The sequence below is a fragment of the Lemur catta genome, chromosome 15 (genome assembly GCF_020740605.2).
Source record: "Lemur catta isolate mLemCat1 chromosome 15, mLemCat1.pri, whole genome shotgun sequence".
Lineage (NCBI taxonomy): Eukaryota > Metazoa > Chordata > Mammalia > Primates > Lemuridae > Lemur > Lemur catta.
The window spans coordinates 47,190,856-47,218,768 of NC_059142.1; the positions used below are offsets into that span (position 1 = coordinate 47,190,856).

Sequence of the window (27,913 nt, forward strand, 5' to 3'; positions counted from 1 at the left end):
ACTGCCTACATACCAAGTGGCATTGTGAATTCACAGAGAAGCAATGCGGGACACTCAGCTTGGAAGAAAAGGTGACGGGGTGATCCATGTAGCAAGATTAGAGAGTGCAAGGAGAATAATAGAATAGAGCACGGGAGCCCCGAGCTCACCCTGTGGGCGCAGTGTGGACTGAACTGCAAGACGGCACCCACCACCCCCACAGACCTCCTACCTGCTCAGACAGGGACATGTCTGGAGTTGTGCAGAGCCAGCTAGACAACAGGCGCTGTGGGGATTGTGCAATAGCTAAAGCCATCCTGTACTCTCAGGTGTACCACACCAGGTCTACACCAGGCTGGGGAGGGAGTGGACTGACTTGTGGCTTCCCCGAGCTGTATACCCTGCAACTTAAAGCCAGGCGCTTGGCTGCTAGAGCACAGTGGGACCTGGGCGTGGGAATTGACCAGAGGGCAGCAGGCCCTGAGCTGAGAGCTGCTGGGTGACTGCTTTGGCGAGTTCCGGGTGGGGCGTGGAGAGCTGCGACCTCTGCACGTCTGACCTGGCATCCATGGGACCCTTGTACCTAAGAAGCAGCCTGCAGTGTGCTTGGCCCTGAATCTGCCCTCCAGGCCCCAGTCACCTCCTGCCTGCCTGGCCCTGACCCTGCCCTCCAGGTCGGGTCAGCCTGCCATCTACATGGCCCCCGCTTCTGGCTCAGAGCCCCTCCTCAGAGGCTTTGCTTGGGGCTCCACCTTGGGGCTCCACCCCCGTCCCAGCTCGGAGGCGCTTATGCAGAAGCACAGTATGCTCCAAATGGAGAGGCTTGCAGACACCGCTTTGGCAGGCTCCAAGAGGAGCGTGGAGAGGCTTACGGTCCCTGGGCCGCTGGAGCCAACAATAGCTCACCTATCTTGGCATTAACGGGACCCTGGTGCCTGAGGAGCAGCCAGCTGCTTGCTCATCCCAAGTCTGCCCTCTGGGCCCTGATTGCCTCCTGCCTACTTGGCCCCAACCCTGCCCTCCAGGTCAGATCACCCACCATCTGCACAGCCCCACTTTTGGCTCACAGGCCTTGCTCAGAGGTTCTGCTCAGAGCTCCTTCCTAGTCCCAGCTCTGAGGCTCTCACGCCAGAGTCTGAGGCTCCACCTCTGTGCCCCAGAAATCTCACCAGGCCTGAGACACCATCCCCAAGTCTCCAGTGCTGCACCTGGACCCCAAGACCCCACTCCAGAGCCTTCACCAGCAAACCAGGACTGGAAGAGCTACTCCAAAGTCCAGGGACCACCCAGCCTCAAGCCTTCAGCATACTGTGACCTGCTTTGAGCCGATCGCCCACAAACTGGGAACCCATGACAACTTCATCCAGCTGCTGCAGTTACCTCTGAGGGAGACCCTGAGTAATGCAATCCCCACAACACCAGCTTCAGTAAAGAGAGTTTTGTCCAGCTCCCAGCTTGAATATCCTACAACTATCTGGAGAGTTCCCAGCAAGGAACAGGTCCTGCAAACCTATTAACCCAGAACTCAGAAAAGAGAGTTCAGATAAGAAACCAGCAAAAGAACCTTGGCAATATGAAAGATCAAAATAGATCAACACCCTCAAGGGATCACAAAGGAGCTACAGCAGTGAACTCTAACTACAAGGAAATTGTTGAAATGACAGAAATGGAATTCAGAATATGGATGGCAAATAAGATGAATGGAATTGAAGAGAAAGTTGAAAACCAGCAAAAAGAAGCCCAAAAAATATTTCAGGAAATTAATGAAAAAGTCATTAAAGAGCTTGACAAAATTAGGAAGGATATAATAGAACTTAAAGAAATGAAAGCATCTTTTAGGGATTTTCAAAATGCAGCAGAAAGTTTCAGCAACAGATTAAATCAAGGAGAAGAAAGAATCTCAGAGCTTGAAGACAAGGCTCTTGAGCTAACCCAATCATTTAAAGAGGCAGAGAAGAGAACAACAAGGGCAGAGCGATCACTTAGATTTGGGACTACACGAAGTGAACAAACATGAATTACAGGTATCCCTGAGGGAGAAGAAAGTGCATGGAAAATCTATTTGGGGGAATTATTGTGGAAAACTTCCCCAGTATTGCCAGTGATCCAGACATGCAGATACAAGATGATCATTGAACTCCAGGAAGATTCGTAGCAAATAGAACATTTCCAAGACACGTAGTATTCAACCTGGCCAAAGTCTAAGTGAAAGAGAAAATTTTACAAGTAGCTGGATGTAAGCAACAAGTGACCTGCAAGAGAAAACCCATCAGGGTAATAGCAGACTTCTCAGCGGAAACCTTACAAGGCAAAAGGGAGTGGGCCCCCATCTTCAATTTTCTTAAAACAAAACAACTGCCAGCCTAGAATTTGGTATCCTACAAAAGTAAGTTTCACATTTGATGGAGAAAGTGAGACTTTTCAAGATAACCAAACACTGAGGGACTCTGACAAATCCAGGCCTGTCCTGGAGAAAGTACTCAGACTTGCACTATACATGGATCAGCATAATAGATGCCCACCAGTATAAAAAACCCCAAAAGCTAAAGATCAGAGCCCAAACTGAATTCAGCTGCTCATCAAAAATATAATCCATCATGACCAAGTGGGCTTCATCCCAGACATACATGGATAGTTCAACATACACAAATCTATAAATGTAATTCACCATATAAATAGAAGTAAAAACAAAGACCATATAATCCTCTCAATAGACATAGAAAAAGCATTTGACAAAATTCAACACCCTTTTATGATAAGAATGCTTAACAAAATTGACATAGATGGGACTTACCTCAAAATTATAAAAGCCATATATGACAAACCCACAGCCAACATTATACTGAACAGGGAAAAATTGAAAGCATTCCCGCTTAGAACTGGAACCAGACAAGGTTGCCCACTATCACCACTTCTATTCAACAGTGCTGGAAGTCCTAGCCAGAGCAATCAGGCAAGAGAAGGAAATTAAGGGTATTCAAATGGGGATAAAAGAGGTCAAACTATTGCTCTTTACTGATGATATGATCTTTACTCTTTTTTTTTCTTATATTTCTTTCTTTCTTTTTTTTTTTTTTTTGAGACAGAGTCTGACTCTGTTGCCCAGGCTAGAGTGCCATAGCATCTGTGTAGCTCACAACAACCTCAAACTCCTGGGCTCAAGCAATCCTTCTGCCTCAGCCTCCCGAGTAGCTGGGGCTACAGGCATGCGCCACCATGCCTGGCTAATTTTTTTCTACGTATATTTTTAGTTGTCCAGCTAATTTCTTTCTATTTTTATTAGAGACGGGGTCTCACTCTTGCTCAGGCTGGTTTCGAACTCCTGAGCTGAAACGATCTGCCTGCCTTGGCTTCCCAGAGTGCTAGGATTACAGGCGTGAGCCACTGCGCCCGGCCACAATATGATCTTATGTCTAGAAAACCACAAAGATTCTGCCAAGAGACTACTGGAACTGATAAATAAATTCAGCAAAGTCTTAGGTTACAAAATCAATGTAAGGAAATCAGTAGCATTCATATATGCCAACAACAGTCAAGCTGAGAACCAAATCTGAGGCTCAATACCTTTCACAATAACAACAGAGAAAATAAAATATCCAGGAATATATTTAACTAAGGAGGTGAAAGACCTCTACAGGGAGAACTATGAAACACTGAGGAATGAATTAGCAGAGGACATAAACATATGGAAAAACATACCATGCTCATGGATCGGTAAAATCAGCATTGCTAAAATGTCCATGCTACCCAAAGTGATCTACAGATTCAATGCACTCCCTACTAAAATACCAATGTCATTTTTTGCAGATCTAGAAAGAATAATTCTATGCTTTGTATGGAACCAGAGAAGACTCCATATACCCAAAGCAACTTTAAGCAAAAAGAACAAATCAGGAGGCATCAATTTACCAGACTTCAAGTTATACTACAAGACTACAATAACCAAAACAGCATGATACTGGCACAAGAATAGAGACATAGAACAATTGATCAGAACAGAGAATCCAGATATAAAACCATCCTCACATTGCCATCTCATCTTTGACAAAGCACACAAAAACATACACTGGGGAAAAGAATCTCTGTTCAATAAATGGTGCTGGGAAAATTGGATAGCCACATGTAGAAGACTGAAACAGGATCCAGATCTTTCACCACTCACAAAAAATTAATTCAAGATGGATGACAGTCTTAAATTTAAGGCATGAAACCATAGGAATTCTAGAAGAAAACATAGGAAAAACTCTTCTAGATATTGGCCTAGGCAAAGAATTTATGACTAAGACCCCAAAGGCAAATACAGCAACAACAAAAATAAATAAATGGGACCTGATCAAATTAAAAAGCTTCTGCACAGCCAAGGAAACAATCATTAGAGTAAATAGACAACCTACAGAATGTGAGAAAATATTTGCATGCTATACATCTGATATAGGGCTAATAACTAGAATCTATAAACAACTCAAGCAAATCAGCAAGAAAAAATTCAAACAACTCCATTAAAAAGTGGGCAAGAGACATGAACAGAAACTTTTCAAGAGAAGATAGACTAATGGCCAACAAACATGAAAAAATGTTCAGCATCTCTAATCATCAGGGAAACACATATCAAAACCACAATGGGATATCACTTAACTCCAGTGAGAATGGCTTTTATCAAAAAGTTTCAAAACAACAAATGCTGGCATGGATGTGGAGAGAGAGGAACATTAATACACTGTTGGTGCAACTGCAAACTAATACAACCTCTATGTTAAAGCAGTATGGAGATACCCCAATGAACTCAAAGTAGAACTACCATGTGATACAGCAATCCCACTCCTGGATATTTATCCAAAGGTAAAAAAGACATTCTATAAAAAAGACACCTGCATTCAAATGTTTATAGCAGCACAATTCATAATTGTAAAGATGTGGAAACAACCCAAGTGCCCATGAATACATGAATGGATTAATAAAATGTGGTATATGTATACCACGGAGTACTACTCAGCCATAAAAAATGGTGAACTAATACCCGTTGTATTCACTTGGATGGAACTGGAGACTATTCTAAGTGAAGTATCACAAGAATGGAAAAACAAACACCACATCTACTCACCATTAAATTTAAACTAATCAATTAACACATGTACATATGGAAATAACATTCATCAGAAATCAAGCAGGTAGGAGGTGGGAGGAGGGAATGGGTAAATTCATACCTAATGGGTACAGTGCCATCTTAGTGAAGGGCACACTTATAACTTTGAAACAAATGGTACAAAAGCAATTTATGTAACCAAAACATTTGTACCCCTATAATATTCTGTAAAAACAAAATAAAAAATTTAAAAAAAGGAAATATGATATATCCATTTCAAGGAATACCACAGAATCCTAAAATGATGTATATTTATTGACTTGGAAACATCTATATGAAATATTTTTCAGTGAATAAAGCAGGTTGCAAAACAATAATGTAAAACAAGATTTTATTATATAAAAATAAGCACATGTATTCTCAGAAAAATCTTGAAAGCAATCTGTTATCAGTTATCAAAAATATCAGAAATCTGTTTTTCAAGTTTAACCTGGTGTCCCTTGGATCAGATATCTTGAGAACGTGAGGAGCAAGTGGCTGCCGGACTGTGGCCATGTCTTATGCCTGCAAATTTGAGCCACGGGTCAGGAGGAGGAGTACCACTTCCCCCTAACCTGCTCACTGCTTTGTCTCTTGGAGTATGGGGCTACTGGTGTTTCTCTTTTGCTCTCCATTGATCTCTTTGGTTCTCCCAAGTTCAAGAACACTGTGATATTGTTCTGATTCCTGGAGAGAGCTGGGTCAGAAGGCACTAGGGAGGACTGGAGGTAGACAGAGATGTGTCTGATGCCTGCAAGCAACAAGAACCTAGAGAAATACGGCATATGCTGCGAAGAGTTTGTTGTATTAATTAATTCCTCCTCCCTGTACCTGGGATACCCTTTGGCCAGGATGTCATCTTCAATGTTCAATCAGAAAGCCTGGAAGAGCCTAGAATCAGAACCCTCAAGGGTAGTGGTCCAGAAGGCGTAGAGACCATGGATGTGGAGGTGAAGATCCATAAGGTAGTGGGCTCTCCCCTGGGAGCTGTCGGTTCCCTAGGAAGCTGACCTGCCGGTCTCCTATCTGAGGACCTGCCTTATCTGTCTCATGAGATAGGTTTGAAATAGTGGGTCAGGTTTAAGGGCATGTACTGGGGCCCTGTTCCCTGAGAGAAGAACTTTGCCTGGTGAGAAATATGTTTACTCTGAGCAACCTCCATCTCTTCTTTCCTTCCTTCCTTCTACAAGCATTTGTTGAGCATCTAGTGTGTGCCAGGAATTATGCTCAGTGCAGGGACACAAAAATCAACAAAGCCCCCAAGCCCAAGGAATGACACTTTGGAATAGTGTTTCTCAGATTTTAATGTACAGACAGTTCCCTGGGGACTCTGCCAAAATGCAGTTCTAACCCAAACGGTCTGGATGATAATGGCGATTTTGTATTTCTAAGATGCTAATTAGGTGATGCTAATGTGGCTGGTCCAGGGATCACCAGTCTAGAACATCTACATCTAGACCAGGTGAGTCCAGAATCACCCGAGTCTAGAACTTTCAACTCTAGACTAGTGCTTATCAAAATATGGTCCCTGGACCGACACCACCTGAGAACTTGTTGGCAATGCAAATTCTGGGACCTCACCTCAGACCTACTGAATCAGAAATTTTGGGGATAGGCAGGGCGCAGTGGCTCACACCTGTAATCCTAGCACTTGGGAGGCTGAGGTGGGTGGATCGTTTGAGCTCAGGAATTCGAGACCAGCCTGAGCAAGAGCTAGACCCTGTCTCTACTGAAAAAACAGAAAGGAATTAGCTGGACAACTAAAAATATATAGAAAAAATTAGCCGGGCATGGTGGTGCATGCCTGTAGTCCCAGCTACTCGGGAGGCTGAGGCAGGAGGATCGCTTGAGCCCAGGAGTTTGAGGTTGCTGTGAGCTAGGCTGATGCCACAGCACTCTAGCCTGGGCAACAGAGTGAGACTCTGTCTCAAAAAAAAAAAAAAAATGAAATTTTGGGGATGGATCCCAGCAATCTGTGGTGGTTTTATTGTTTTTCAAGAGACAGGGTCTTGCTCTGTTGCTAAGGCTGAGCACAGTGGTGCGATCATAGCTCACTGTAGCTTCAAACTCCTGGGCTTAAGTGATCCTCCTGCCTCAGCCTCCCAAGTGGCTGGGACTACAGGTATTCACCACCAGGCCGGGCTAATTTTTCTTATTTTTTGTAGAGATGGAGTTCACTATGTTACCTGAGCTGGTCTTAAATTCTTGGCCTCAAATGATTCCCTGGACTCGGCCTCCCAAAGTGCTGAGATTACAGGTGTGAGCCACCGTGCCTGGCCCAATCTGTGTGTTAACAAGTCCTTTCAGGGGATGTTGAAGCAGCTTTAAAATTTGAGAATCACCTGTTTAGAGTTACACTGTCTGATATGCTGGGCATTAGCCACCCATGGCTAATTAAATTAAAATTAAAATTCAACTAAAGTTCAATTCCTTGGTTACTCTAGCCATACTTCAAGGGCTCAGTAGCCACATGTGGCTAGTGGCTACTGTATTGGACAGTGCCAGTAGGCTCCCCTGGGCGGTTTGGGTTTTGAAGAATGAGGAGGAGACAGCCAGGGATTTGCAGGGAAGAGGTTCCAAGCAAGGGTGGCAGCCTGGCAGGGGTGGGAAGACCAGAGCGTAGGAGCTGCTCCCTGGAGCTGCTCTCATGTCTGTGTGTCCAGAACTTGTGGCAGTCAAGTAGAATAGAGATGGGGCCAAGTAGAATAGAGAAGGTCTTTTCTTTCAGGCGATGAATTTTGGCCTTAGTTCTAAAGAAATAAGTAATCATGGAAGGATTTTAAGAGTGGGACTGACATTATGAGGTGAAATTTACATCATATAAAATTAATCATTTTAAATTGTACAGTTCAGTAGCATTTAGCACATTCACAGTGTTGTGACAACCACTTCTGTCTAGTTTTAAAGCACTTTCATAATCTCGCCCCCAAAACCCCATACCCTTTAATTAATTAATTGGCTAAAAATGGGGTCTCTATGTTGCCTAGGCTGGTCTCAAACTCCTGGCCTCAAGCAGTCCTCCTGCCCTGGCCTCCCAGAGTGCTAGGATTGCAGGTGTGAGCCACCATGCCCAGCCTGCACCCAGCTTTTTTGAAAATGTATTTTGCATGCTCCAGTGGCGCAATCGGTTAGCGCGCGGTACTTATATGAAAATGTATTTTATTTCATTTCATATAACCCCATATCCTTTAAACAGTTGCTCCCCATTTCCCACTCTCACCTCCCTCCTCCAGCACATTCATCAATTTTCAAACATCCTCTAACATCAGTGGGGCTGAGAACAGGGCGGGGAGGAAGTACGAGACTCATTTCCACTGAGCCAAAAATTACAAATGAGAAAAGCCAGTGATACAAAATTTCCAGGAATATCCCCACATTCATAGAATGCCAGAGCTGGAAGAGACCTCAGCGGTCTTTATTCCAACCACCTTGCTGGCCAAATAAGGAGACTGAGGCGAGGAGGGTGGGGGGCCCCGCGGGGCCAGCCAGCGGTCGAGGGGGCCGCATCCTCTGGCCACCGCTGGCTCATTCCTCAGCCCACGTGAATGCGGTTACTCACACCTTGTTCTACCCGACTGGCTGCTCAGCCGTCTGGAAAATCCTGTCTTGCTTCTTTGAACCTCGTAATTGTCAAGGAAAATGTCTTTAGCCCTGGTGCCGGTGACAGTCTGAGTCTGTCTGAGTCTGTGGGAGGCAGAATGGAGAGATGGAAAGAGCTCATGGCTTGGGAGGCCCCTGCTGGGCTTGAATCTTGACTCAGACATGTAGTCGGCTCCGGGGCTCAGTGTCCCCTTCTGTCCTGTGGGGTCGTGGACCCATCTCCAAGCTCGGATATTGCCCGGGAATCGCCCAGCCTTGCACTTGGCTTTCACTGTTAGAATAAGCCCGGTAGACTTGGTTTCTTCCCTCCTGGCCAGAACAACCTGGCTGGACCCCACCGAGAGAGGAATTGGAAGGGGATCAGAGAACGCCCTGGAAAAGATTCTCCTGTAAAGTACTGGGCAACTTAAATAACACGTGGGTAACTTTAAAAGTGCTCTGGGCCCCTGTCTGGGGAAGCTCTGCTGTGAAGCTGGGTTTCGTCACCTCAAGATAACCCTGTTTTGGGGCAAGACCTTTCCCACTAACGCTGTGGCTTCATGTGGGATCCGTGGGGCACAGCACCTGATGGCTGGCGGGCCCGGGCGGGCGGGGTGCCTTTCTCTTCTTTTCTCAGGAATCTGAAAGCGAACTTTGCCTGAAGGGCCGTGACCCAGGGGCAAACACTTCCACATCCTCATTCTCCAAACCAGCTTCCTGTCGACTGTTCACAGCCTCCTTCTTCCCCTCTGCCTGGGATGCTGCTGGACGCTCTGGGAAGCCAGGCAGAGCCCTGCGTGTAGCTGGGCAGAGGGCAGGCCCCGTGGGTCAAGGGCACTGGGGTCCCTCTGGACCACCTGCTCCTCCTCACCCAGTTCCTTGTCAGTGGGATGTCTGCACATCCCGCTGTAAGGGGGCCAGGCTGGAGAGCAGATGAAAGAGAGAAGACAGGCAATGTTTTCGCAACCGAGTAGGACAAACAGTACCGGAGCCCTGCAACTTTCTCCCCGAAGCCAGCCGGCTGCGTCAGGCCACGCGCTGTCTCCCCCTGTTCTCAGGGCCTCTAGGCCCCCCTCCTTGTCTTCCCTTTCCTTTCCTGGCCAAGCCGCCCAGCTCAGCTGATGGGATGAGGCAGCGTCTCCTGGAGTCATCTTTTCACCCCGTGCGTGCGGAGTGAGGATGCTCCACTTGGCTTGTGCCCTGCAGGGACGAGGAGAGGCGGAACTGGCGGTGGGGGGGCGGGGGCAGGGCCTAGGAAAGGGCAGGAGCCGCACACCCTGCTGCCTGGGACTGGCTCCCAGCCGCCCCTCCCTCTCCACTCCAGACCCATTTCCTCCCCGGGACAGAACCGACACCTTGTTTTTCCCCTCACTGACTGCTCCTCTGTCTGGAAAATCTTTCCTTGTTTTATTTGAAGAGCAGAACTGTTCCTTCCTCCCCCTTGGTGATGAGGAAACATTCTGTTGCATTTGGCATCCTGGCTTCTAGGAGACCTTGGCTGTTTGTAATTCGATGCTATCGGGTTGTTGCATAACCTTTCCCGCTGGGAAGCCGCCTGTGTGTCCAGGTGGGGGCAGGGGGCGGGGCCGGGAAAGGTCAGAGGTGCTGCAGGGTGACAGAGCAATGGACAAGGGACATTGGCCGTTGGCCCTGGCTGGGGCAGGGCCTGCTGGTGGGGACCTGGCAGAAGTCGGATTATGTCTCCTCCTGGGCCTTTGGCCACCGGGCTTGGTGGAATGTCCCCATGCCCACACTCAGGGCCACCCCGGGCCAGCCGGCGTCTGTGTCCGAACAGAGGCCTGGCCTCCCTGTGTTTCTAGAAAACGAGTCTGCTACGGGCATCCTTGGCAGGGACACGTTTTCATATTTAGAAACGAAGCCTGCTTCTCTGGAAGGTTATAGAATGCTACTCCTCAGAGCGGGTGTTCTACCCCCTCGCAAATGCTAGTGCCAAAGTGGGCCAGGCAGGTGACATAAAGGAACAAATGTTCACTTCCGACAGTTGTGGGCAGTGTTGGGATGCAATAAACTGGAGACAGGGCGCTGTCTAATGACGTTCAAAATTAGTGAAAAGAAAAATACTACACACTCCAAAAGAGCAGTCAGGGTGTGACCTCTGCTGTTTTCTACCTATAGGTAATGTGGTGGCACTTCATGCCAAAGTGCCTTGCTTAGAACTTTACATACATTATTCTCTGTAACTGTGCCCACAACATTATAAGTGCAGTTGACCCTTGAACAACACAGATTTGAACTTCATGGGTCCACTTCTATGAGGATTTTTTTCTGCCTCTGCTACCCCTGAGACAGCAAGACCAACCCCTCTTCTTCCTCCTCCTCCTCAGCCTACTCAATATGAAGATGATGAGGATGAAGGCCTTTACAATCATCCGCTTCCACTTAATGAGTAGTAAATATATTTTTTCTTCCTTAGGATTTCCTTAGTAACATTTTCTTCTCCCTAGCTTACTTTATTGTAAGAATGTAGTATGTAATATATGTAACATACAAGATATGTCTTAATCAACTGTTTGTGTTATTGGTAAGGCTTCCAGCCAACATTAGGCTATTAGGCTATTAGTAGTTAAATTTCTGGGGAGTCAAAAGTTATACTTGAATTTTTTTAGAGATGGGGTCTTGCTCTGTTGCCCAGGCTGGAGTTCAGTGATGTGATCATAGCTCACTGCATCCTTGAACTCCTGGGCTCAAGCGATCCTTCCACCTCAGCCTCCCAAGTAGCTGGGATTGCAGGTTTAAGCCACTATGCCAAGCTAATTTTTATAAAAAATTTTTCAGAGACAGTGTCTATGTTGCCCATGCTGGTCTTGAACTCCTGGGCTCAAGCTATCCTCCCATCTCAGCCTCCTGAGTGGCTGGGATTATAGGCACAAACCACTGTGTCCGGCTATACTCCAACTTTTTTTAAATTTTAAAAAAATTTTTGTAAAGACAAGGTCTTGATATGTTGCCCAGGCTGGTCTCGAACTTCTGGCCTCAAGAGATCCCCACCCTGCCCCCTGGCCTAGGCCTCCCAGAGTGCTGTGATTACAGACATGAACTACCATGCCCGGTTATACTCAAATTTTTGACTGCATGGGGGTGGTCAGTGCCCTTAACCCCTGCCTTGTTCAAGGGTCGACTGTACAGTCATTTTCCCCGTCTTGGCTGAGATGATTGAGACTGAGGGACGTTAAGAATTCTGCCTGAGGCCGCACAGCTGGGCGGGGTGGCACTGGAGTTAGAGCTCAGATCTGCGACCTTCCAATTACCCTGCTCATACCTCTCAAGCTCTGGTGCTCGGACCACTGGCATCAAAATCACCTAGAATCACAGCCCCACCTCAGACTTATTAAATTGGAATTTCTGGGGACAGAACCCAGGAATCCAAATTTTAAATAAGTTCTCTCCTGGGCATTCTACTGTACGGAGAATCTGTGAACCTTTTTGTTTGCTGCACTGCCTTTCTGACTCAGTGACACAGGGCAGCTGGGCCCTTTCCAAGAGAGACCACTATTCCTAGGCGTAGGCAGCGGTGACATTTCCTCGGTCTGCCCCTGTCTCGATGCATCATGGAATGCCACTTCACTTCCGTAGCCAGGGAAGAACAAATAAGCAAATTTATGAATCATGGTTCTGTTTATATTTTGGTTGCTGAGGCTAAATATTTATTGCTTTAAGTAAGAGGTTCTGCTTTAATTAGAGTCATAACTAACCACAAGTGCATTGAAATGCATTGTCACGGCCATAAGACATGCATTTCTCAACAGAAAGCCGAAGGCGACTAACACTTTTAATGTGCCGGTGCCTGATCAAAGCAGTACGGCTTTTCTAAACTAACAAATAGCTTTTGAAACGGACTTCTAGTCACTACTAGACGTTTAATTTATGGATTTATCTATTGTTCCTACTGTAACATATAACGTCACATTTATGTACTATGGCATAAAGGTATGAAGGTGTGGGCTATATAAAGCCCTTAACTGTAAGAGACATGAACTAGTTTAGGTTTGAAACACACTGTGGCCTCTTCCCAATCCTGCCCCTCCCACTGCTTCCCCGAACGGGCGCTCTCCCCATTAAATCACCGGGAGAGCCGTAAAAGATATTGATATTCAAGCCCCACCCCAGGCTAATTAAACCACGATCTCTGCCAGAGAGGCTGCAGCATGGGCATTTTAAAAAAGCTCCCTCGGTGATTCTAATAAGCATTCCAGGATGGGAGCCTCTGCCCTAGAAGGCTAGTGGGAGAGGGTGCCGGCTGTATAGTTTGACTGGGATTCAAATCCTGGCTCTACCATTTGCTAGCTGTGTGACCTTGGGCAAATGACTTAACCTCTCTGAGCTTTGGTCACCTCCTCTGAAAAATTGGGATGATAGTGCCCAGCTTGAAAGGTTGTCATAAGGATTCAGTTAGATAATGCAGGGACACACTTAGCATTATGCTTAGTAACACTTAACTTAGTACTTAGTAAGGGCCCAATAAATAGAAGATGTTATTGTCACAGAGAATGCTAGTCGGATGTTTTAAAATTTTGTCTACTCCTAGCAGTGCCAGTGAGAAATTGGGATTTGGAACAAGACAGGATCATGTTGTAGTTTGTGTATATATATAATCACTTGCCCATACTCTAGACTCTTTTAAGATAAATTCCCTTAGAGTATGAAGTCTGTAGGCCTGTGATCATTTATTTGCATGGCTAGAATATATAATTGTGTCTTTCTGTTGTGTCTAAAGGCATCTACAAAACCAGAACTCAAGGTCCAGCCAGGCCTAGCTGACCAGTCTCGACAACATAGAGAGAGATTTCCCCCTAAGTGGCCACACCAAGGGGCTTCTCTCAGCCAGTCTTTTTCTCTCTTTCTCTTAATTCCTGGATCTTTGCAAGTAGATTGCCCATTTTCTTGACCACACATGTTTTAAATTGGCTGAATTCCTCCTAACCTTTCCAGCTTTCAACCTTTTCCTGAAATAAAACAAACACTATTTTTCTCTGAAAAATGTATTAGGAAAGTCAGTGGCCTGCAAAAGAGCAACATGAAAGGTTGTTGCAAGCAGGCAGAATCCCTGCTGGTGAAGCCCCATTAATAAATTTATTAATCAGGGGCCAGTTTACCATTCTGGAAACATCCTGGAGGCAGAGACCACCCTATGTGCCGACCCTGGTGCCTGTCGCTCTGCCAGTGCTACCTTCTGGGTGACTGTCAGAGCCAATGGCTTGTTTCTTGGAACTAAAGCCTTGACCTTTCCTTAGCAGCTGGCCTCAAAGGTTAAGCAAATCCATTTGAATGTCGTACACCACGGACATGCAAATGAACAGGCCCTATATTTTCACCCACCCATAACCCACACTTGCACGCAAAAGCCCCTCATGGGGGTGGAAGTATCCACAAAGCCCCAGCACATGCAGTCCGTGGGTGCTTCCTCCCTGCTCTTTGGCCTCAAGCTGAAGCATAAGTCATACGTGCCACAGCCACGTGGAAACGCGTTTTATGCTTGCTGCAGTTTTGGAGTCTCTGCTCCGTGTGCACGCGTAATTGGAGTGGACTCTGTATGTGTTTATGGGAGGTGTGGCTCTGGATGGGAAGAATGTATCTAAGAAATGCTGGGCTACATCAAGGAGCGTCTTAGCCTGCAGAGACTCCAATTGGTTTTTCCAACCCCACACCCTGAAACATAAACAGTCCATAGGACGTGAGTTGTTTTGTGTTTTGTCTTTTACTTCAACACTTGGGGGACTCCAAAGCTGGTTATGAGAAAGTCCCAAGAATGCAGAGCATTTCCGGTGTGGTGTGCTGGGCCAGGGACATCAAAGGTTCCGTCTGCAGCCCTCTGAGTACAGAGTGACAGAAGCCTTCGTCTTGCCCCCCACCCTCTGCACCCTTCCCTGCTTTGTTGCTTTTATTGTTCACGGCAGCCAAACATAGGGAGGTTGCATGACCACAGTATGTGTGAGCCGCGTACAGCGTTTGCCTTGGAAGGGCTTTTTACACGCTAACTTTGTGGAATCCTTGGCCTCTGGCTCAACCAGGATGAGGGCGGGGTGTGCGTGGGAGTGGTGGGGATGGTCATGGTTAATTCAACGCAACATGTATTCAGGATGTTTCCATAAAACATGACCTCATCTCTTCCAGCCTGCTGGCCATCATTATACTGGTGGTCACTTTTGACTTCGTGGTTACAAAAATAATTCCTTTAATTACCAAAGTGGAAATTCATAGATTGCACGTAGATGGTTCTTACCTCCCCCCAAAACAGGCAGGAGGTCAGAGCTGTTTCTGACACTGTCTCCACAACACCAGAACAACTCATTAATTCAAGGAAAAACAAAGCAAAGCAAAGCAAAATAAAACAATAAAATCCATGCCATGTTGGGCGTTGGGCAGATCAAATAGCTGGAGAGGTTTCTTCCTTTCTCTCTTTTCAAGTAACTGTATATATTTTTTATCCTGAATAGACAGTCACATTATGATCAGTAGGAAGTCTAATGCATTTAGTCAAAGATTGGTTAAGCACCTAAAATCTCACGGTGCAAAGACACAAGATAAGCAAGTCAATAGAAAAACCAGATCATTTACAGCGGTGAAGGTCTCATGGAGGAAATAAAATGGCATGATTCAATAGATTGAGGAGGCAACTGTTTACACATTAAGCCCAGTAAAATAAAAGCAGGTATTGAAAGATAGAAGCTAGTTGGGGGGAAATAGCTGGTTATCAAAAAAAGTCATTCCTTTGTTGGGATTATTGGCAACTCTTGGAGAGACTGTTTTCCCAGAGACAAGCTGTTAGCTCATCAGAAGTCTTGAGTGATCACTGTGCATGAACCAGCTGCCTCTCCTCGTCCCACAGGGGGAAGTCCAGCCAAGCAGACCACCTGGGAAGGCGGGCACCGGGTCCCAGCACTGGCTTACTGGCCTGGCAGAGTCCCAGTCAACGTCACCAGCACTGCCTTGTTAAGGTATGAGCCCCACACTGCCTTGAGATTTGGGGGTCTAGAGCAAGAAGTCAAGGAAACTTGTTCACCACCCATCTTCGCCAGGTGCTCCCTGATGCTTCCCAAAGTCTGATTGTAGCAGTGTGCATTTGCCTATAGGTGATTCCATATCTAGTTCGAGTACTAGTGCCAGGGACTCAAACCATCCTCTGGGGGTAGTGCCTGAGTGAAGAGGGGCAGGGGTCTCACATCCATCAGTTTCGAGTCCTGGGTGTATCTGCTGAAGAGAAAACAGAGGCAAAAGAAGGCGGCGGCAGCAACATCTCCCCTTTTGGCCTGGGGAAGAGGTCACTGGAGCCCTAATTATTCCATCCCTGGGGTTAAGGCAGGTGTCCTAGGGGTGGCTGTGAGAAGCCAGCTGTTGCTGGCAACCAGATCATCCCAAGAAAGGAGTCCATATGTCCACTTGCCTTGGAGAAGAAGGAGAAGGGAGGTGGCCTTACCAGGCCAGTGGGAAAAAAATGAATCCTTAGGTGAGGACATTCTTGCTACCTCTGGCAATGAAGGTTCTACAAAGAGGAGAATGTCTGGGTTCTTCGTTTGTGAGAAGGACCACTGTAAATGTGATATCTCATTATCACTCTTGCCTCTGTATTAAGGCAGATCCAGGAGGCCATCTCCTTGGCAAAGAACTTGGCTGTGGCATGTCAATCTGAAAGCAATGCCTTGGCAGCTATGGAACCATGACTTATAATGGGGACTTTTTTTTTTTTTCTTAGAGATGGTATCTCGCTATTTTGCCCAGGCTGATCTCAAACTCTTGGCCTCAAGCGATCCTCCCACTTCAGCCTCCTGAGCCTGTAATGGGGACTTCTTATGAATTCAGACAGAGACTTCCTCTCTGGGGTTCTGCCCTGTGTTCACTAACAAGGGGAACCCTCCATAGAAGCCAGTGCTTGTTCATGTGCTCAGAGGTTTGGTCTGGTTAAAGATCAATTTCTTAGTTCAAAAGGTTCTTTACCTTTAGCATAATGGGTCCCAGCATAAAGAACACAGCTGAGTAGGGGGCAGCGAGCTTCATCGGTCCCCTCCAGCACCCCTAGACCCGACGGGGAGGAAGGGGAGAGACTCAAGCACAGGGGAAAGAAGGGTAAACAGCTCTGATGGCCAAAGCGGAGGGTGGGTGGGCATCCTCCCTGGCAGCATGGGGCCCCCAGGAACTCTGGGTCAGCCCTGACAGTCAGGAGGGGGTGCACTGTCAGCGGGTACCAGCAGGTGTGACAACAGCAGCGCAGCCTGGAATCTCTGATGTCAGGCTGCCTGGGAAAGGGGCCAGGCAGTCTGCTTTTTATAGGGCTGACTTGGTGTAGTCAAAGTGCTTATCGAGAGGGGCCAAGTGTTCACGGGCTGGGCTGCACATGCACAAATAACTCAGCAGTCTCGCAAGTCACAGCACGGAAAACCAAGCAGTGGCTTCTCACTGGAGAACGGTGTTTGCACCTACAGTCAACGACTGCGTCGTGATCAAATTGCATCATCTTGTGGATCATCTAAGGCCTTAGAGGGGACAGCTGACGGAGGGGATAGTTTGGTGACCAAAGGAAGAGAGTTCTTGGTACAAGGTAGCATTTGCCTGAGGGTCTCTGGAATTGTATAAGAACAGTATCCATACACCAGATTGGTGCCTCTTAGGACATTCTTTGGTGTTAAATTAGTCCGATTGCAGCCGGACGGCTTTGTCTCATAGATTCACCCTCTTGCTGTTTCTGCACGTGAATTCATGTAGAGCAGACTTGAGTGCAGCCTCCTTCCTGCCCAGACAGGCCACCGCATGTCTGTTATCCTCCCACAACTGCCCCACTGTGGAAAATAGTGTTAGGACTGATATTCAAGAAACTGATGCTCATGTTCTTGGCAGCCCAGCCCAACACCACCACCCAGAATTCTTATCACCTTTTCCAGAACTTTAGTCCTCAGTGCAATATCGATCTTCTTCGAGATCAGAGATAACTCCCTTAAGCGACTGAGTGCTAAGGCCAGAATCCCTTAAACGTATATTCCAGTGGCCCCGAGGAATCACGGGCATCAGATAGTCGTCAACTGGAAAAACAATACTCACGTGAATATTGAAAAGTTATAAAGGGTGTGTGCGGCAGGGCGTGGGGCGTCCACGCTAATCCCATTGATTATGTTTTAGACATACCCAGTGTTCATATTCAGGCGTGCACCTAGGGGATGTAATGAGATTAAAGAAAGGTCTTGTACGTGGCCCATTCACCAAGCCTGATGACACAATTACAGAGTAAGGAAAATTCATTTACACAACAAATACTTACTGTCCCGTCCAACTATGGGTCACGCATTGCTCCAGGGACTAGGGAAGGAGCACTAATGAGCAAGTCAGACAGAAGCTTCCAGTGTTTAGGAGCTGCCTTGCCTTGGGGAGGGCAGGGCTTTGGCAGCATGTGTGAAAAAGGCTTGGCAGTTTCAACCTAAGACTCTAACACAGGGTTTCTCAACCTTGGCATTGTGGATCTCTGGGGCTGGGTCGTTCTTTGTTGTGGGGAACTGTCCTGTGCCTTGCAGGATGTTTAGTAGTAATCGCAGCCCTGGCCTCTACCCACTGGATGCCAGTAGCACCCCTCTCCCCAGTTGCAACAACCAAAATGTCTCCGTGCAGCTCCAAATGTCCCCTGGGAGGACAAACTCACGCTGGCTGAGAACCACAGTGTTAATGTAATTTCTCTTAGCCAAATACACGAAGGGGAAGCACCTGCTCTGTGTCTGAACTAGGAGGCCCCCACCTCTGCTCAGAAGGAGAACCAGTCTTTCGGAGATGATCAGAATGGCAAGTAGGAAGTGATCAGAATGGTAAAAAGGACCTGAAACAATGTCATTTGGAAAACAGCTAAAGCTACTGTTTAGCCAGGAGAACAGATAATCCCCTGGACTACCTCATGGCTTTCCCCAGATATCTGCAAGACAGTCAGGTATGTGGGGGGGGGGGGGGGACTCGGCTGGTTCTGGCCTGCCTGCAGGTGGAGGGCTGGGCCTTGGAAGTAGAAGCTACGAGGAGACCGTGTTCACCTCAGTGTCCTGTGGTTTAGGTGTCACCCCTGGGCAGGGCCTAATCACATGTCCCCTTTCCAGGTCACTCCTCCACCCTGGGAGGTGGGGAAGCGGTCTGAGTCCCAGCCTTGCTCCTGGCTGCTTTCTCTACTCTGGGTGGGGTGGGCACGGTTTGCTGGGGGGTATCCCCTGATGCTCCGGGACCCCCGTTCTCCCTGAAATCAGTGCTGTTGGGGCCATGCTGGCCTCACAGAAACCTGCAGGTGGAGGGGGGCTGCCAGGGAAGCTGCCCACCAGATGTGGGCAAAGGCTGGCCCCTCAAATCCCTGCAGCACAGCTGAGACCAGGAAGGGAGTGGGCACCCAGCTTTGCTCAGGGATAATGACAAGGAATAACAATGCAGGAAAAAAACTTAAAACTAAATGCAGAAAGAAACTTACAACTCAGTGCTTAAAAAACGAACTGCTCCCGTGTCCTAGGGACAATTCCTGCTCTTCCACCTGAGGGAGTTCTGCTCTCCACGCCCTCACTCGGGAGAAGGGGGCACAAAAAGATTCTCCCTCTGTCCAGGTCCCCCCACTCCATCCCTGAGCTATTCCTCCCTCTTCTCCTTTCCCATCCTCAGACCAGATCTGCCTTTTCCCCAGATAGAATGTCCTCAGCTTCTAGGAGATGCCCTTCTTCTCCATCCCCTGCCTTGACCCAGGGTGCCTGCCCCCCAGGACTGGCCAGCATGGGACCTCAACTTTCATCCTCATGCTCCGAAGCCCGAGTTGCTCCCCTGTGGCCCCTCCGCTTCCTCCCCGGGCTTCCTCCCTGGGCTTCCTCCCCGGCCTGCACACCTTGGGCCCAGCTGGCAAGGCCCTTCTGCATCCTCGTCCTGCTGCCCAGTCTCCATTCCCAGGTTCCTTTTGCAGCGCCTTGGATGAGAATACAAATACGCACACTTCCTATGGCCAAAGCCACATGAAGAAAAAAGAAAATATTTCCATATGGGCAATGCAACTTGTAAAGATGTCACCCTGCCCACTCTGAGGACGAGTGTTTGTGTCACTGTGCAGAGCAATCTCAGCCCTCTCCTTGCAGGAGAGGAGGCTCTTGGCCACCCCTCTCCTAACCAAAAAGCTGACTGAAGTGGGGTTTCCTACGTTCAGAAGCCGGGACCCCCTCCCTCCATTTGGCCCAGGGAGGCACAGTGCCATGAGACTTAGGAAAATTTTAATTCTTTTAAAATCTGAATAGAAGAAGGACTTTTAGGTGGGATAAAATGGCTTAATGTATACTATTTCTATACTCATATGTATCTTGCTGCAGTCGTAAAATGTAGGTTTTTTTTTTTTTTTTGAGACAGAGTCTCACTCTGTTGCCCGGGCTAGAGTGAGTGCCGTGGCGTCAGCCTAGCTCACAGCAACCTCAAACTCCTGGGCTTAAGCGATCCTCCTGCCTCAGCCTCCCGAGTAGCTGGGACTACAGGCACGCACCACCATGCCCGGGTAATTTTTTCTATATATATTTTTAGTTGGCCAGATAATTTCTTTCTATTTTTTAGTAGACGGGGGTCTCGCTCTTGCTCAGGCTGGTCTCGAACTCCTGACCTTGAGCGATCCACCCGCCTCGGCCTCCCAGAGTGCTAGGATTACAGGCGTGAGCCACCAGGCCCAGCCAAATGTAGTTTTTAATATACTTTTTTTACGGAGGAAGAGACGCATGAAGGCAAAAGTGCGTCGGTCCCGTGCAAGTGGGAATGGGGCTCTGCCAACAGCCGGGCAACGAGCTGACGGGGGAGACTTGAAAGCGCAGCCTTCTGTTTTTGTTTTGTCTCTTTCTCCAGGGTTTCCAAAGACCCCCAGGGCCAATGCCGTAGGTGGGGTTTGCGGTTCGCCGTTGCTGGGGTACCCTGGGTTGCCTTCCCAGGACGGACGCTCTCTCCAAGTTCACACGGAGGCTGCGGGCACAGCCCTGGGGTGGCACCGAGCTGTGGGGGCCGGGGACATCTCCCGCTTCCGGGGCAAACCTCAGTGGTTTGGCTTCCTCCGTGACTCAAGGGAGGACTTTCTGACACCCGAGCTTGCCAGTGCTGGACCACGCTGCCGTGACAGCCTGAGTCACGGCGTGTCGAAGCTATTCTAGGGGGCAGGAGGTTTTATTTGTGCTCCAGGGGCACTAGGTGCCTCTGAGGTTGCCACCAGACCCTGAGACACCAGGATCCCGTGAACATGACATTCGGTGCTACGTCATTAGGACGCTAAACCTCATGATAGAGGGGGGAAAATACGATGGAAAAAGAAAGCCTGCGACACTTTCCAAACTCTAACGCAGATCCTGTTTCTCTGCCTCACGGCTCTGACCCATCTGTGACGCTGATCTCTCTTAGGGGCGCAAGTTAGAGAAAACTCGAACAAACAGCCCCAAACCGCCGCGGCCTTTTCAGACTGCTTTGTGGTCGTCTTTGCTTTCCGGTGTGTGGCAGGAACCTTGGACTCTGGACAGGTTTCTGGACTGTTCTGTGCTCCGTGAGTGCTGACTGTGCATTCCTTGACTTTCATCAGTGTGGGATGCCAGGTCCTGGAGCGCGTATCTCAAGAGATAAGCCGCCAGCTACGGGGCCTGTGGAAGCCGAAGGCAACAACTCTCTGTGCTACAGTCAATGGAGAGATTGCCACCAGGGATCCAGAGCCACAGGGCAAGTCCCTTCTGCAGCCCCCCTGGAGGGCAGAGAGCGCCCCTCTGCCCCTGGACCTCAGGGTGGGGAAGAGGGGAGGAGTGGCTCTGGAGGCTTCCCTGTGCCCCTGTGAGCCTGAGGTCTGCTGCCCAGCCCAGCCTCGGGGCGACCAGGGCCCCTCTCTTGGGGAAGTCTAGCTTCCCCCGGCCCAGCCCTCCTGGCTCCAGCAAGTCGCACAGACTCTCAGTTGGCCTGGCCCTCAGATAAGCAGCTCTGTTGACAGGGCAGTGTCTTAGTCTGTTTGTGTTGCTATGAAAGAATACCTGAGGCTGGGTAATTTAATAAGAAAAGAGGTTTATCTGGTTCACGGTTCTGTACAAGAAGCATGGAACCAGCATGTGCTTCTGGGCAGGGACTCGGCTGCTTCCACTCATTACAGCACATCCAGCGAGCGCTTTCGGAATGCCGGGCCTCTTCTCTGTGCCTGACCTGTGTGTTTCACCCACACGACTACCCTGTGAGCCAGGCACCCCTACAGTACTCCCCCGTATCCACGGTTTTGCTTTCCATAGTGTCAGTTACCTGTGGTCAACTGAGGTCTGAACATATTAAATGGAAAATTCTAGAAATGAACAATTCATAAGTTTTACATTGCCCACTGTTCTGAGTAGTGTGATGGAATCTCACCCCGTCCTGCCCCGTCTTGTCTGTCACGAATCCTACCTTTGTCCAGCAGATCCATGCTGCACGTGTTACCCGCTCGCTAGTCATTTAGGAGCCTTCTTGGTTATCAGATTGACTGCCGGGGTGTTGCAGTGCTTGTGTTCAAGTAACACTTATTTTACTTAACAATGGCCCCAACATGCAACAGCAGTGACGCTAGCAATTCAAATATGTCCAAGAGAAGCCATAAACTGCTTCCTTTCAGCGAAAAGGTGAAAGTTCTCGACTTCAAAAGGAAAGAAAAAAAATTTCTGCTGAGGTTGCTAAGACCTATGGTAAGAACAAATCTTCTATCCGTGAAATCGTGAACAAGGAAAATAAACTTTGTGCTGGTTTTGCTGTTGCATCTCAAACTGCAAAGTGACGGCCACAGTGTGTGATAAGTACTGAGTTAAGATGGAAAAGATGTTAAATTTGTGGGCGGAAGTCATAAACAGAAATGTGCTCTGATTGATGGCAAGTGTGTTCAGTACGATCCATGGTTTTGGGCATCCACTGGGGGTCTCGGAATATATCTCCCTTGGATAAAGGGGGACCACTGTATTATCATACCCATTTTAGAGACTAAGATAACTGAGGCATTGAGGAGTTAGATTGGAGGCAGAGCTGGGATTTGAGCTCAGGCCCCCCCCCGGCCACAGAGCCTGGGTGCTGAGCCACCGTACCATTCTGCTTCTCGTAGGAGCAGAAATTGAGGTGGAACCTGAAGGAAAGATAGGCAGGTGGAGAGGGTGGGCCATACGGGAGGCTGTCAGTGCTTGCTCTGGGCTAGTTCAGGTGGGTTTTGACACAGCAGGGCCAGGGAGAGAGTCAGAAGAGCTGGGGCCAACGCAGTCTTGCTCTTTCTGCAGTGTGCTGGACATTTTCCCCACGGTGGTGGCCCTGGCTCAGGCCAGCTTGCCCCGCGGCCGGCACTTTGACGGTGTGGACGTCTCCGAGGTGCTCTTTGGCCGGTCGCAGGCTGGGCACAGGGTAAGTGGAGGAGGTAGGTGGCCACACCTGGGCTCTCCAGGAGGCTGGGCTGCTGCCTCTCACCTTTTGCAAATGGAACCATCCTCAGAAGATGTGTGCAAGTGCAGTTCAGACCCGGTGTGAGAAACCCCAAGACGTGAATCCTTTCAGATGAACCTCTCTTTCCACCCCTCGCCCCTCGTAATCATCCAGGTTGTCAATCCAGATTTATATTTGACAATTTGGCTCAGGATGGGTGTACGTAGATGCTTATTCCCTATAATGGACAACATTTTCCCCTGTGTATTTAATTTAACAACGTGGGCACCCAGCACGTGTGTGTTGGATGAGGCGGCTGATGAGTGTCTGTGACTCGTTCATCATGAGGCTGCCCCTCTAGAATGGAAGCTTCCTGCGGGCAAGGATCTCAGCTGCTGAATTCTGAGTGCACCTGGCAGTGCCCGCACCAGCCAGCACTCGGGCCATGTGCGTTGGATGAACAAATGAACGAATGGATCAAAGACCTCTGGGGCAGCCGGCCAGCGAGGTCTTCATGCCCCCGACAGTCCCCCGGCTCCAGAGGGCTCAGCACGTGCTCTGTAGCCCCTTCTCCACCCAGCAGCCCCCCGCACTGGCCCTCGGCTTCCGCTTCTCAGCGTCGCCCCCTCGGTGTCCCCTCTTTGCACTCAGTGGCAGTGACAGCCAGGAAATGTCAAGCCTGATGGCCTTTCCCTGTCATTTCCGTGTGTTTTCCTTTCACCAAAAGGAAGAGGAAGCAGGAGGAGGCCAGGAGGCCGGGGGAGCACGGAGCCCCCTCTGTAAGACCCTGTGAGCACACAGCTCCTCGGTTAGGGACCACACTTCAAAGTGTCTATTTATGTCTTTGCCAAGGGTCACATGGAAGTGACTCAAATGTGCGCAAGTGTACCGTGGCTGGTGATTACTGGAGCTGCCCTTCCCGCCCAGCCTCCCCCGGCAAGCCAGAAAACGGGTCCTCGACAGGCCCTCGGTGCTTCTGTGCGCATTAATGCAGTTTTTACGGGTTGTCGATGGGGCTGAAAGGTCCCCTGAGGAAGTCCTGCTTCTCCCCAGAATACCTGCCCCCTAGAGCTGCAGACCCCCAGGCCCACCCCTTCTCCCCAGCAGCGAAGCAGGAAGATGGTTTCCGCCGTTAGGCTGGAAGTTAGCAGCATGTGACCCTGGGGGTTTGTTGACGACGTCAGTGGAGAGGTGCTGCCGAGTGTTTATTACCATGGCTACTAATAGAATAATTGGGGTCACTAGGAAGTGCTTCAAGGACTGTGGTCTCCTTGACGTTGTCGGGCCTGCCTGTGGAAGCCAGCTCCTCCGTGTGCTAACTTCCGTTCCCAGGCGCGCTCGCTCTCTTCCTCCAGTTGCGGCTTTGCACACGCTCAGGGGCCCCTTCCCAGCTAGTGTCCAGCAGGGGGAGGCGCAGGAGCCAGGCGGAGAACCAGATACCAGTCACAACGTCAGCTGTGGGGGCCAGTGGTGTGTGGTAGTGCAGCTGCGCTTGGGGCTGATTTGCTCCCTGACCACACGCCAGGGCCCAGAAAGCGCCAGGCACGCTGACTGCGTGCAGGAAGCTGCTGATGGTATCTGCGAGGGCACCTTGGGCCACGCCCAGCCTCCCAGAGCACTGGATGCCTGCAGTGTCAGTGAAGACACTTGAGAGTTTGAGGACAACATGGGTAGCTCTTAGCCCTGAATTTGGATTTGGTCTTCTTTGGTCAGTCCTTTCTATGGAAGCAAAGGAATAAGACTAAAGAGACAAGAGCGAATTGTCTCGAATTTGGAACAGCTGTTGGAAGGGCCAGCACATAGGGATATGAGTGATATTGTATATGTACATACACATGCATATGTCTATACATAACATGCATGTATACATATGCACATACATGCATGTGTCTGAATGCACACTCATAAACATACATATATACATATGCATATTCACATGCATACATATGTACACATATATATGCCTACACATACATACATGTGTATATCTGGATATATGTGTATTCGTCTGGACACTTACAGGTATACATGTGTATACATATGCATATGTCTATGCACACACATACATGTATATTTATATTTTTAAAAATAAACACAATTTGTGTTCACCCTCAGATATGTCTTGGACTTATAAGGATTCCAGTATGGGTTGGTTTAGAAAAGCATTCTAGTTTCTAAGAGCTCAAACTAACTCCCAGATAGTCAGCTCGAAAACAATATGCAAATGTTTCTCAGCAATTGGGCTCTTCCCTAATTTGCAAATGCAGTAACTGAGAGTTAAAGGGAGCTGAGAGGTGTAATGCAAATACTGGGCTGCCGGTTCCACGGTGGACCTCTAGGACATCACGTCTGAGTTCAAAACCAACAGCAGCTGACGCCGTGCTGCATGTTCCTTCCCCCGCTCAGCCTCCTGCTTCTGATCTCAGAGGGTCTGTGTCGAGGCAGTGAGGGCCACGTGGAGAGAGCTGAGAGCCGGGAGGGGGAGGGCTGCACGGGCTTGAACCAAATGTCCCACCTTGTGCTTTCCTGACTCCCAGACGGAAGCCCAAGATTACAGCGTCACCGCTGGTCAAGTCGTATCTCAGTTGCAGGTTGTCATAACCAGGTCCCAAAACTGTCGGCTCAGGAAAGAGTCCCCTGACAGCTGTGATCTGCCCAGCCCAGCCCAGTCTGGGGCTGCTGTGGGTCCTCAAATGCCTGGCACACCCCCAGAGGCCCGACACTGAGGGAGCCGAAGCTGGGCTTTAGTGTTGGGGACACCGATCACTTCTCTTAGAGAGGCCCCTAGTGGTGAGAGACGTCACCCAGAGTGGCTGGCAAACGACCGTCTCCTCCAGCCCGAGTCGTGCTCCCCCCCCCACCTGATGGGACGAAGGAGCCCATCGGAGCTAATAAGCGCCAGCCTCCCTGATCTAATGTAAGGGGACACTTGTGTGCTTATAAAAACAAAAAAAAGTAAAATAAAGCAAACAAATACACATAAGAAAGGCAACCAAGAAGGCACAAGGAGTTTGCAGAAGATAAAGTCATCTTTGAAATTTGGACCAGGCATCTGGCGAGCTGCAGCGCTTGTGTAAATTTGCCAGCCTACTTCCCATGTTGATAGAAATAAGAAAGCCGTGATCAGTGTGCTCAAAGAGAAAAAATGCATATACAAGTTCTCCAAAATCCATCCACATTTCTGAGAATGAGCTGTCCCACAGTTTTGCTTCCTCCTGGGTTTTGGCAGTGGCCTCTGGTCACGCCGAAGAAATATTCCGAAGAGAGCAGCCCACCCTTATGGAGTTTCTGTTGCTGAGACTCCAGTGAGATCAACGGTCTGAGGCAGAGAGCCTGGCCCCCCATCTTCTGGATGTCTGAGTGATCGGTTGACAATAGGTTTTCCAAGCCTCCCACTTCCTGCCATCTCAAGAAGGAAACAAAACAGTCTCCCGCGGTGAGACGCTTGGCTTTCTGCTGGGATGAAAGGAGCGAGGGTTTTCAGTTAGGACTTCTTTTCCTGTTTGGAAGGAGCCTGCTGTCATCACCAGGGCCCTGGGTATTTGCAGGGATTGTCACGAGAGCCCAGAAACGGCAGGTTGTGGGGGGAGCCCCACCTTGGCGGCATCCTCTCAGAACTGTGAAATTTGGGGGGACAGCTGTTTACTGCTCTAACAGATGTTTCTCATTTTTTTTTAAAGCCCCATGGAAACTTTGAATCACATGAGCGCCTTTCCAGCCATATATACGCTCGTGATTCATACCAGAGCAGTCTCATGCTTTTAGCCCAAACCCACGGACCTACAGAGGACACTGGCCTTTTATTTTTTATCAGATCCTTCCCTTGGGAATCCTGAATTAGGTGTTTCCATTCTTTAGGGTAATTCTTTTTATCTATGACTCGATGAGGAAGGATTTCCTCAGTCCAAGTACAGAGGGATTGAGTCATAGGTGTGGGCGTCTGTGTTCAGAGGCCGGGCTGTGCCCGGTGCTGGCGGAATCAAGGATGCCTTCTTATACCAGCCTCACCCAGTGGAGGGCTGGGAAATCGACTTGATGTTGAAGAAGCTGTTTTTCAAAGAGATCTGAGGGTCACCTGCATCAGAGTCCCTGGGAATGTTTGTAAAACATGCAAGTCCCCAGCCCTGTCCTGCCCCTGAGGGGTGGGGCTCAGGCAGGACAGCCTCGTGGGCCTGTCACCTGTACCACCACTCAGGGCCCCACGCTTGGAAGGACGCTGTGCTTGGTTTAAAGCTCTGCTGCGGTCTTCGTGGAATGTTCAATTTATGGACCAAGGGATCCCTGATTCTCATTTTGCACTGGACCCTGCAAATTATGTAGCAGCTATTGGGTCTAGAAATCTGACTTTCTACCCAGTGAGATCTTTTGCCCACTGGTCCAAAGTTGTAACCCACTTGGATTCATTAGCTAGCAAAATAATGACTTCACAGAGCCTCTCGGGCGTTGGCCAGTGTGGACTAGAGGCCTGCGTCTGTTAGTGTGTGTTTGGGGCAGGGATGGGGAGCGTGGACTTTGACAAACAAAGCAGTGCTTTCCAGGGAGCATCTAGCATGGTTTTCTCATCAGTAAGCCCTTGCAACCTTCCTCAGGTGCTGTTCCATCCCAACAGCGGGGCAGCTGGAGAGCTCGGAGCCCTGCAGACTGTCCGCCTGGAGCGTTACAAGGCCTTCTACGTGACCGGTGAGTGAAGGCCCGCTCGGCCCCGCCTCCCGCATGCACCCCTGGATGGTGGCCCCTGGGACTCTCACTCAGGCCTTCGGGAGCGAGTGTGGGCTGCCCTCCTCTGGGGAGCTCTCAGCACCTCTTGATGGTGCCACCCCCAAACCCAGGCCCGGCAGAAGGACCCAGCAGAAGCCC

The 27,913-nt window shown here is 49.0% G+C and overlaps 1 protein-coding gene across 5 annotated transcripts in view; it reads left to right on the top strand.

Annotated features, from left to right (window-relative positions):
• The window catches only part of ARSG (arylsulfatase G), a 115,996-nt gene that overhangs the window by 79,987 nt on the left and 8,096 nt on the right, over positions 1–27,913 (top strand). For all 5 annotated transcript variants that reach the window (XR_006739435.1, XR_006739436.1, XM_045569510.1 and 2 more), the window contains exons 9-11: positions 15,528–15,636; positions 22,918–23,038; positions 27,646–27,736. Coding sequence is in view for 3 of the 5 variants with exons in the window: in XM_045569510.1 (XP_045425466.1) it covers positions 15,528–15,636; positions 22,918–23,038; positions 27,646–27,736 (321 nt within the window). In the remaining 2 variants the exon portion in view is untranslated. The remainder of the gene's footprint in view (positions 1–15,527; positions 15,637–22,917; positions 23,039–27,645; positions 27,737–27,913) is intronic.